The 12,386-nt window shown below is 38.0% G+C and overlaps 1 protein-coding gene across 1 annotated transcript in view; it reads right to left on the reverse strand.

Moving 5' to 3' along the window:
* The window catches only part of ERO1A (endoplasmic reticulum oxidoreductase 1 alpha), a 47,829-nt gene that overhangs the window by 18,139 nt on the left and 17,304 nt on the right, over positions 1-12,386 (reverse strand). The window contains exons 5-7 of the mRNA XM_023255690.2: positions 6,332-6,408; positions 6,155-6,228; positions 1,648-1,768 (exon numbers count right to left, since the gene is read on the reverse strand). Of these exons, the coding sequence (XP_023111458.1) occupies positions 1,648-1,768; positions 6,155-6,228; positions 6,332-6,408 (272 nt within the window). The remainder of the gene's footprint in view (positions 1-1,647; positions 1,769-6,154; positions 6,229-6,331; positions 6,409-12,386) is intronic.

A 12,386-nucleotide genomic window follows, 5' to 3' on the forward strand; every position in this document is an offset into this window, starting at 1 on the left:
CAGCACAAGCTGGGAAGTGGCAGACAAAGAGGGGGACACAGAATCCGAAGGAGGCTCTCTGCTGACAGCAGTGAGCCCGATATGGGGCTGGAAATCACAAACCGTGAGATCATGCCCTGAGCTGAAGTCAGACACTCAATCGACTGAGCCACCCAGGCGCCCCTATTTTAGTTTACATTTAAAAAAATACCCTTCAGGGGCACCTGGGTGGCTCAGGTGGTTAAGCGTTCAACTCTTGGTTTCAGCTCAGGTCATAATCTCACAGTTCATGGGTTCAAGCCCAGTGTTGGGCTCTGCACTGACAGTGTGGAGCCTGCCTGAGATTCTCTGTCTCCCACTCTCTCTGCCCCTCCCTTGTTCACACTCTCTCTCAAAAATAAATAACCTTTAAAAAATAAAGTAAGTAAATTAAATAAAAAATAAACCTTCAGGGGCACCTGGCTGGCTCAGTTGGTAGAGCATGTGACTCTTTTTAAAAAATACTTTCTTTAGGGCGCCTGGGTGGCTCAGTCGGTTGAGCGTCCGACTTCGGCTCAGGTCATGGTCTCGCGGTCCGTGAGTTTGAGCCCCGCGTCGGGTTCTGTGCTGACAGCTCAGAGCCTGGAACCTGTTTCAGATTCTGTGTCTCCCTCTCTCTCTGCCCCTCCCCTGTTCATGCTCTCTCTCTGTCTCAAAAATAAATAAACGTTAAAAAAACATTTTTTTTTAATAAAAAATACTTTCTTTTAGTTTATTTACTTTGAAAGAGACAGAGAGCATAGCAGGGGAGGGGCAGAGAGAAGGAGAGACAGAATCCCAAGCAGGCTCCACAATGTAAGCACAGAGCCTCATGTGGGGCTTGAACTCACCAACCTTGAGATCATGACCTGAGCTGAGATCAAGAGTCAGACACTTAACTGACTGAGCCACCCAGGTGCCCTGAGAATGTGACTCTTGATCTTGGGGTTGTAAGTTCGAGCTTCTAGATGGGTAAGAGATTACTTAAAAATAAATCTATGAAAAAAAAAAACACCTTTAAAGTGAGTCAATATGTCAAACATCCCTAATAATAAACAAGGGAATTTAAATTCAACACATGGCAGAGATAAGTAAATAATGAAAACTCTCCACTTCAAAACTGGAGAAATTCAAGTCAAAAAAAAGAAACAGACTGACACACAGTGAGTGTTCAAGTGTTACCCATTATAATTATTCTCTGAAATTAATGTAACTTCAACTTGAAAGCAGGTAAAATAGCTATAGCCACAAAAAGACAAATACAGAGTACCAAAAGGAGAATTAGTAATCTATTCTCTGTTACTAACTACCTGATCTTGGGAAATGAAATAAACCTGGCTGGCTCTAGGTTATTTCATCTATAAAATGAGATTCTATAATCCACTGAATGAACATGTATGAAATGTCCACAGTACTCCCATAAAAGTCTAACACTATTCTGTTTTTTAAAGAAGAAAAAAAAAATATTTGTTGAAAGTCATGTCCACATGTTTCTCCAGAGGGGAACTAGATTAATTAATAAGTATTTTCTATGTCCAAATATATCCTTTAACAAAGTGAATGTGATTTGCAATTTAGAGTCATTATGATTTTGTTTGTTTAGATAAATCACTGTATCTTTCAAGATTTTCTAAATGAAATGACCCATACTTAAAACAGTTTTCTTCATAGATGACATTCCATATCTTCCAAGCATCTGGTCCTTTGTAACCCGTGTAGCGCTCAGGATTAAGGAGCAAATCTACATATTCGGCATCAGGAGACTGTATATCTGGAAAATAAAATGTTTCATTAAGTCTTTTCCTTCAGTTACCTTAAAAAACTGGTATAATAGACTATACTCCACTGATTCTAAGGCACTACAAATGTAACAGTGCATCCAGACTTTAAAAACAACCTTTTACAAGAGATGAGAGAAGGAACAAACAGCCACATTAAATGTACTCACTAGTTGCAAAAGCATCCTGCTTTTAAAAATGATGAAAAATAGGAATATGTCAATTTTAGAATTGAAGAAATATGGTAGTTCAATTCTCATAAGCTATCCAGGCAAAGAATATACTGTGTATTTCCACCCCCCCCCCACCCACCCACATTAACCACAAGCAATTCATCAGTAACTAAAGTAAATGAAGATTATGACTACCATACACTGCTTGTTGCCAAAAACTTCCTTCTTAACACGAGCACCATTGAGATCCACTACAAAGCTGTCCCAAAGGTATCATCCTAAACATGCAAAAAATTATAAGCAGGGTATTAGCATCAGCACTATTTATTAAAGGGAAAATCAGAAGCAAACTGAAACATCCAACAGAGCAGAGCCTGGGCTCTGGAACCCGAGTGTGTGGGTTAGAATCCAGTCCCTACTCCTTATTCAGTGTGGAACTCAGGGCAAATTACATATATTCTAGGCATTGGTGTCGTCATTTATAAAATGGGGATGAAATACACTACTGTGATTTAAGTTTCTATGTGTAGAGCTTAGAACAACAGTAAGAATATAAAACATATTAGCTAGTGGTATTATGACATATCTTAACAGACCATTATACAATCAACAAAATTGTTAAGTACAAAGACTATCTAATAAAATGAAAAGATAAGCAATTAGACACTAATGAAAAACATACAAAAATTGGTGGCAGGGACGCCTGGGTGGCTCAGTTGGTTAAGTGTCCTACTCTTGATTTCGGCTCAGATCATGACCTCACGGTTGTGACATCAAGCCCTGTGTTGGGCTCTGAGCTGAGTGTGGATCCTGCTTAAGATTCTCTCTCCCTCTGCCCCTCCCCCACTCACGCGCACGCACAGGCTGTCTCTCTCTCTCTTAAAAAACAATTGATGGGATATTGGTTTCTCGTATGTTCTCATATAAATTTGTATAATGTATTATAACTTTGAAAGCAAAAAATGGCCCTGGTTCTCCAGGGGCTTTGAGAAATTATTTAATATACATCAACACCTTATCCATTTATATTGTTTTATTTTTTTTGAGAGAGAGAGAGCAAGCGGTACAGGCAGAGAGAATCCTAAGCAGGCTGAGCCACCCAGGCATCCCCCCTTATTCATTTATAAAGCGTAACAATGTGAACGAATAATGAAGAAGTGGGCAAAAATGCCTCAAAGCAGCCAAAGTAGATGACAAAATCGGAGCACACAGGCGTATGTATGAAAGTTCATCAAGCTCTCAACAGACGTACTTCTTATTAAAAACACAATGACAGATGCGCCTGGGTGGCTCAGAAGGTTGAGAGCCCAACTCTTGATTTTGGCTTAGGTCACGATCCCAGGGTCATGGGATCAAGCCCCACATTAGGCTCCACGTAGAGCATGGAACTTAAGATTCTCCCTCTGCCCCTCCCTCCTGTTCTCTCTCTCTCTCAAAAAAAAAATTTTTAAAACAAAACACAATGACAAAAGCAAAAATAAAACTAAGTTTGGTTAGTTTTATCCTAATTAACAGTATACTCGAGACCTAAATTAGAGGAAATTTTGCTTCTAGAAGTAGCACAGTGACAACATCTAGAAATAACTGACACTTCATGCAGAAGTAGCAATTAACATAACTAGGAAAAGTAGAAATAAAAACTTAAAAACAAATTTGCATAGGGGCGTCTGGGTGGCTCAGTCAAGTTAAGCGTTTGACTCTTGATTTCAGCTCAGGTCACGATCTCATGATTCATGGGTTTAAGTCCCATATCAGGCTCTGCACTGATGATGGTGTGGAGCCTGCTTGAGATTCTCTCTCTCCCTCTCTCTCTCCCCTTCTCCCACTCACACTTGCTTGTGCTCTCTCTCTCTCAAACCAAGTAAATATTAAAAAAAATTTGCATGAACTCCTCTAGTTGAGGAACAGATATTCTATTCATCTCAACTAATACTAAAAGTATTGCCACAGTATATATAGCAAATTATAATAAATTCATAAAAACTCTCATTTTTAAAATATACAAATAACGGCTCAGCATCTAGTACTTTAAGACAGAAAACTAATCACCAAGAAATTTATTAAATTTTTAATATTCTGCCTAATTAGACATAAACATTAGGTGATTGGTAATTTTACTTACAGCAAATACTTCATCTTGCCTCATCTTTTTAATAAAAAATAATTGTTACAATAACCATGTTTTGCCAGATGACAAAAGCTCAACTTTCTAATTAAAATGTGTACAACACCTTTTGTCTTCTACCTACTACTTATATAATTTCTTCATTATAAAGCTATCCTTTTTTGTTTTAATATTGACCCTCCTTGAACAGAAGAAACAAATATAAATGGACAAGTGATTCATCCAAGATAACAGAAGTCCACGGATAACAAATGAATTATTGATTCTCAGTCCTTGCTACACAAATACAAGCATGTAGCCTCAAAAGGAAACTATGGTAAACAAAGTTAAAGTATTACTGTTCGTTCTCTAGCACTGCAGGTCTAAAAAAATGTGCTGCATGTTATAAGCTTAATTTTATTTCACACGGTAACACTCAGGCCAAAGAATCTTTGTGAGAAAGACAGTAAAATTAGGGGGTTGAGAGAGTATTTTATCTCCCTAAGTTTACTAGTCTAAACCTTGGTGTAAGTCCACAACTCCTTATCCAACATCCCTGGGGTCAAATGTGTTTTGGAATTCAGAACTTTTCAGATTTTAGAAAAGTATTACAGTATATGCAACATATACTGAGTAGTATTACTCCAGCAGGGACCAGGGAGCAACTTTTAACCAAACACCAAAAATATTTCTGTAGTGAAACAGGTGAATATTCACACTAAATGAGTCTGTGCTAAACTTAGGGGGGAAATACTAATTTTTCAGAGCTTTCTGATTTTGAATTGTGAACACAGGATTATAAATATTATCTGACAGAACATGGTCATGTTTTAGAGTAGGGGAAGCATACGTTTCTTTTTTTTTTTTTTCTTCCAAAGTGAAACCACCAGGTTAAAAATAAGTACTTTCCCTTTGCCTTCCTCTTTTTGGGGGGAATTGCAGGATTCGGCTCTCACTTGCAATTAAAATGATCTGTACCACTCTTTTTGCTAAGATTTTCAAAAGATCATTAATCTGCTTCAAAAGAGCGCCACTGAAGGATATCAAAATTCAGTCTGGTTTGATTTTGTTTTTAGCCAATTAACAGGCTAACCATTCAACTTAGAAACAGGAAGATACTAGGAACAGGAGAATAGGAGAATCCATAAATCTGATGGAAGGGTGCCAACGGGTGCTAGGGCTCCTGGATATGAACACAACCAGCACTCTGGCCCAGCTCCAGATGCCTCAGAGCAACTCATGGCTCATTCTTCTCTTTCCCAAAAGTAACGCACACCATCGTTAAGGTAAATATGTAACAATCCAAGGCCAGTGCAACAAAAGCAGGTTTTTGCAATCTCTACGTTTGAGCTATTTATGCCAAATGCCTGTGTATATTACAAAAATTACATATACATATTACTGAGATATGCACAACTGTAAGACTCAGGAGGTAATTTTTTTCCAGAAACGGAGGTGTTTTTTGCTTTTTTTTTTTTTAACTTCGGTAAAACATGTATAACGTAAAACTTACATTTCAGCCGTGTTTAACAGTTGTGCAACCATCACCACCAACGGTTTCCAAACTTTTCTATGACCCCCAACAGAAATTCTATAACCATTACACAATAACACTCCGTTCTCCCCTGCGTCTAACCTCTGGTTACTCTATCAACTTGCCTAAATATTTTATGCAAATGGAATCATGATAGTTGTCCTTTTGTGTCTGGCTTATTGCATTTAGCATAGTATTTGCAAGGTTTATCCATGTTGCAACGCATATCAAACTTTTTTTCTTTAATGGCCAAATGATATTCCACTGTATATATTTATTATGTTCTGTTTGTCCATTCATTAGTTGATGGATACATGGGTCGTTTCTACCTTTTGGCTGCTGTGGATAATGTTGCCATGAATATGGGCATATGAGTGTCTGTTCCCCTGTCTTTAATCTTTTTCGATATATACTTAGGGGTGAATTATTAGGTCATATGGTAATTTTGCCTTTCGTTTTTTGAGGAACTGCCAAACTTTAGAAACTGAGTTCTAAAAACCATTTGAAAAGATTTTTCTTTCCTTAGGCACAATTTGAAACGAAATGCACACGATAAAAAGCGTTATACCATCAGCTTCACAGAAGCTGTCTGAGGAGTCATCATGCTTGGTCCACTGAAGCACAGCCTTCTGTGTTTCCTCGCTTCAAATGAAGAAAACAAGTAGTGTTATCATTTTTTTTAAAATGAATATTTCACAAGAAAAAATATAAAATACTAAAGCAGAAAAAAAAAAAAAAATCAAACCTCAGCGATTCATCCACAGCGCCAAGCCGTTCAGCTTGCTCACATTCTTCAATGAGATTGTTGGCTACCTCAGAATACTAAAAGGAAAAGGGGAATAGATGGATTACAATTTACTGCGTTTTTAAAACTTTCTCAAGTTCAAAGTTATTTAAGTTTCATTTATACCTAGCACCATTTCCGTGGCTTCGAAACTTAAAAAAAACAGGGGGGTGCCTGGGTGCCTCCGTCAGTTGAGCGACTGGCTCTTGATTTCAGCTCAGGTCATGATCCCAGGGTTGTGGGATTGAGCCCCATGTCGGGCTCTGTGGTGAAGGTGGAGCCTGCTTGAGATTCTCCACCCCCCCCCCCCAACCTGTGATCTCTCTTAAAAAAAAAAAAAAAAAAAACCCTGAAAAAAATTAAGCCCTCATTTCCCCTGAAGCTAAAAAAAAATAAGCAAAAGGCTCTGCCTCTTGCTTTTGTTGATGAAAACATTTACTATAATGGTCACAAAATAAAGAATATAGTTCTGATAACTCATTACAAGCTGTTCACGAAGAAAATCTCTGAGGTAGAAGGAACAATGGGCAAGGCAACCTCCCACTGTTCTAATGGCTTAATTGCAAGCACCAGTTTTCTCGTCCATAAATAAGTGGTTAGACCAGATGATGTGGGTGTAGGTCTGTCTCAACTCTAAATATGATTCTACATATGCCCTGGAGCCTACATCTTATAAAAAGTATTCTTGTATCTTCAGGTGTTTAAAATACATTCTGTAACAACCGCATTTCTTCTCAATATTTAAGTCACACACACACACTCACACACACACACACGCACACACGCTATTCTGCTGGGAGTGTACGTGGCACAGGGAAAAGTGAATGTGGATCATAAGATTTCACAACACACTAGCTATCACCACCACAGAGATGAAAGGCATACTGGAAGAAGTCACAAATTCAATCAGCAAATATTTATTGGGTGCCTACTACACCCTTATTGCTTAGGATGACCATGCAAACGACTGCCCAGTCTATGATACTTCCAAGGATAAAAGGGAACCCTAAAATAACTGAAATGATACGTTTTTGAAATATTTATTTACTGAATAACGACTTTGTTTCTTTACATTCGTTGATTTGTAAGACAGCTCAATTTGAACACTTTTCAAAAATAAAATTCTTTTTATGCAATTAAGTATTAAGGGGTGAAGGGATATGTGTTCAATGTACTCTCGGATGGTTCAGAAAATAAGAATATGCATATAGAAAAAACAAGATAACACAAATGAGGCAAAATATTAAAAATTAGTGAATCTGTAAAGTACACAAAATGTCTTTTATTAATACTGCAAATTTTCTATAAGCTGTTAATTAGCTTAAGATAAAAAGTTAAAAACACATAAAAAATGAACAGAGGCACCTATTTCAAGTAGGAATATGAATTTATCCAATTAAAAACAAAACAAGAGTTTCTTTTTTTAAATTTTTCATGTTTTTTTGTTTATTTTGAGAGCGAGCACACACAAGCGGGCGAGTGGCAGAGAGAGAGGGGGACAGAGGATTTGAAGCAGCAGGGAGGGAGGGGGAGAGAGAGAGAATCCCAGGCAAGCTCTGTGCTGTCAGTGTGGAACCCAACCTGGGGCTCAATTTCATGGACCCCAAGATCACAACCTGAGCTGAAACCAAGAGTCAGACACTTAACAAACTAAGCCACCAAGGCACCCCAAAAACAAGAATTCCATCAATAAGAGACTCTTCCCTGAGGCACCTGGGTGGCTCAGTTGAGCATCGAACTTTAGGCTCAGGTCATGATCTCGCGGTCCGTGAGTTCGAGCCCCGCGTCAGGCTCTGTGCTGACAGCTCAGAGACTGGAGCCTGCTTCAGATTCTGTGTCTCCCTCTCTGCCCCTCTCTTGTTAATGCTCTGTCTCTCTCTCCAAAAATGAATTAACATTAAAAAAAATTTTTTAATGAACTTCCAAAAGTTCTGAGTCCATCAAAAAATTAGTCTTTTGAATTAAATGATTTTCTGTTTGAAACAACTGATTATAGCATCATTTAACTATGTGCAAAGTTCTGCCATTGGAGCCAACACATTAACAGCTATGACTTTATTCTTTTTATGTGAACAAGAAAACATGGAATAAAAAATGAGCATATTTGGGGTGCCTGGCTGGCTCAGTTGGTAGAACATGTGACTCTTGATCTTGGGGTTGTGGGTTCAAGCCCCATATTGGGTGTAGAAATTACTTAAAAATAAAATCTTTAAAGAAAAAAATGAGTGAAATTACTTTAGAGTCTATGGTGAAAAAGTGCAGAATAGTGATTGCCCCTAAGGGAAAAAATAGAAATTGACTAGCACAGAGTACCAAGGAACTTTCTAGGTAATGGTCATGTTCTATATTATAATAGAAGCCTAGGGGCGCCTGGGTGGCGCAGTCGGTTAAGCGTCCAACTTCAGCCAGGTCACGATCTCATGGTCTGTGAGTTCGAGCCCCGCGTCAGGCTCTGGGTTGATGGCTCAGAGCCTGGAGCCTGTTTCTGATTCTGTGTCTCCCTCTCTCTCTGCCCCTCCCCCATTCATGCTCTGTCTCTCTCTGTCCCAAAAATAAATAAACGTTGAAAAAAAAAATTTTTTTTAATAAAAAAAAAAAAGCCTAAATTACACAGGTATATGCATTTAGCAAATGTACACTTAAAATTTGTGCATCTCACCATGTTAATTTTATAAAAATGAAAGCAAACATTAGGCTCTAATGATACACTTCTAGTTGGGTGGTGTGTATATACATGTGTGTTATATACATATATATAGAGAGAGAGATTGAGAGAGAGAGAGAGACGATGACATATTTAGGGTAATGTGTACTGATGCTTGCAATTTACTTTGAAATGGATCTAAAAAATAAGATTTTTTTATGGATAACTACAAGGATAGACAGATACATATGTGAGAAACGTAAGTTTACAATAATGTTAATGATACAAATCCAGGTGATGGGTATGAGTGTTCACACGAAAATTCCTTCGGCTTTGCTGGATATATAAAAATTTTCACAGTAACATACATATTAAAAATTTTAATTCAGAACAATAATTTAGTCTACATGAAAAACCACATATACCAGAATGATATGTAAATGCACCACTATAGCTGCACATGTTAAGTTATTATTTTTAGACATAACGAGTAATTTACAACTAGTAATTTACAAAGTAGGTGCTTTGGCTTTGTCGGTAGATTTGTGTGTTCTGGTGTTTATGTGGTCACAGATATTTCTATGCCCCTTGCGGATGGTAAATGATGACCTTTTGTGCAAGTTATATATCATCATCAACTGTGGTGAGAAATCGAAATTTAATACTTCTTCCTTAAGCATGTACTTCTTTATTTCTTTCTAGTTATTTCAGCCAAAAGGATTCATTGTAAAATTTTTGATTACTAAATAGTAAAATAATTATAAGTTGTCGATATGCACTTTACAAAAAAATATATAAAACCACTATAGGAAGTGGAAGACTACTCTCTCTATGCAGGATTGCTCACCCACTATTTCCCATATATATTTTAAATAAACCTGACCTATAATTTGCCAGGTTTCCCACTGACAAGTCAAATGGCAGCCTGGCAGCTTAGGATATATCAGGACACAGAACAATTGGCTGATAACTCCGAGAGACCAGCAGGGCAGAATGTCGATGCTGTTCCCTCCACTTCCCAAGACTGTAAGGAGTTAGTTGCCCCCAGAATTGTGTCTGCCTGGAATTGTTTTATCAGCAGGTATTTTATCACCCTGTATACTGTCCTTGAAAAATCATTTATTTACATTTAGGGAAGGTCAGGAAAAGAGGCACAAATTATTATTGGTCAACTTGATATTAAAGTAAGAACTCTTTAGTGTACATACATCTCAGAGGAGACAACAAAGGAAACTAGAAATACAAAGTACTTGGTCAATTAAATTGATCTTAACTTATTTTAATTTTTTTTAATGTTTATTTCTGAAAGACAGAGAGACAGCATGAGCGGGGGAGGGGCAGAGAGGGAGACACAGAACATGAAGCAGGCTCCAGGCTCCGAGCTGTCAGCACAGAGCCTGACGCAGGGCTTGAACCCACAAGCCATGAGATCATGACCTGAGCCGAAGTTGGACGCTTGACCAACTGAGCCACCCAGGCGCCCCCAACTTAACTTGTTTTAATGCAACTATTAATATTTTGTTTAAAAAGTTTAAAACTCAGGACAAATGATAAATCATTCAGGATGCTGGGGCACCTGGGTAGCTCAGTCAGTTAAGCGTCTGACTTCGGCTCAGGTCATGAACCCACAGTTTGAGTTCAAGCTTCGCATGGGGCTCTCTGCTGTCAGCACAGAGCCTAGAGCCTCCTTCAGACCCTCTGTCTTCTTCTCTCTCTCTCTCTCTGCCCCGCCCCCACTCACGTTGTCTTTCTCTCTCTCCCTCCCTCTCTCAAAAATAAACATTTGAAAGCCATCATACAGGATGCCAGAACAACAGGCATAAACCAGTCCTGCCTCAGGCAAACCTTGGCATATGGTCCCTTGATGTACTCTTGTTACTCTCTAAGTGCTTTGGATTTTACTCCAAGAGAGATGGAACACATGAGAGAATTTTAAACAGAGGAGAGATACTACCTGAATTCTTAAAAAAAAAAAAAAAAAAAAAATCACTCTGGCTGCTGTCTTTAGAAGAGGCTCTACAGATGCAAGGAGGGTAGAGTAGGCAGACCATTTAAGAGGTTACTACAATAATCCAGGCAAAAAATGATGACATCTTTAAATACAGCAGTAGCAATAAAGATTGTTAAGATTCTGGATATATTTTAAAGCTTTGTAATCACAAATTGAATTCTTCCTACCAAAATAGGCCTTGAGACAATAATAACCCAGTAACATTTAGCACCCCTAGGAACCAGATTATAATCTCTAAACACCATTTCCCACTAAAAGAACCAGGACTATTTAGAAAAAAGGTTAATAGAAAAAAGGTTAACTCCAAGCTCAGAGTGAGAAAAATGCAAAATAAGCCTAGAAGATCTTTTCATAATAGAAAGCAAAAATTCTAGGGGCACCTGGGGTGGCTCAATTGGTTAAGCAACCGATTCTTGATTTTGGCTCAGGTCATATCTCACTGTTCGTGAAATCTGGGGTCTGGTTTGGGCTCTAAGTGTGGAGTCTGCTTGGGATTCTCTCTCTCTCTCTCTCTCTCTCTCTCTCTCTGCCCCACACCTGCCCTCTTTCCCTCTTTCTCTCTCTCTAAATAAATAAATAAACATTTAAAAAAGGAAAAAAAAAGTCTACTAAGACTACTGAGATTATCTCAAAGGCCATGGTCACTTACTTGAAGGAGCATCTAGTGACCAAAGATGGAAAAACATCAAAAGGAATAATAAAAATGACTACAAAAGAGTCCAGTACATTAAATACGTCAAAACTCCGAAGTTCATAATAACACTTAAAAATAAAAATCTTATTGGTCATCTCTGGAGATGCTAGAGCACCAAACTCATAATTATTCTGAAAACTGGTAAGCAAAGGAAAAGAATAAAGCATTTATACTGTGTGCCCTGCATAAACTGTATTTCAGGGCATCCAAATAGTTGACAAGAAATGGTTTTATAGAATAAAAACAGATAAGAAGTATGGAAAGAATGATAAAAATATGTTTTCAGTCATATGTGGAATTTGAGAAACTTAACAGAAGACCAAAGGGGAAGGGAAGGAAAAATAAGTTACAAATAGATAGGGAGGGAGGCAAACCATAAGAGACTCTTAAATACAGGAAACAAACTGAGAGTTAATGGGGGTGGGGGCTTGGGGGGGAAAATGAGTGATGGGCATCGAGGAGGGCACTTGCTGGGATGAACAGTGGGTGTGGTATGTAAGTAATGAATCACAAGAATCTACTCCCGAAGCCAAGACTACACTCTATACACTATATGTTAGCTGTCTTGATAAAAAATTACTCAAAAAAAAAAAAAAAAAGATGATATAATTAGAATATCAACATTTTCAAGCCCCTAATGAAAGAATGCAATAAGTAATAATCATCA

This window comes from Felis catus, chromosome B3 (genome assembly GCF_018350175.1).
Source record: "Felis catus isolate Fca126 chromosome B3, F.catus_Fca126_mat1.0, whole genome shotgun sequence".
Classification (NCBI taxonomy): Eukaryota; Metazoa; Chordata; class Mammalia; order Carnivora; family Felidae; genus Felis; species Felis catus.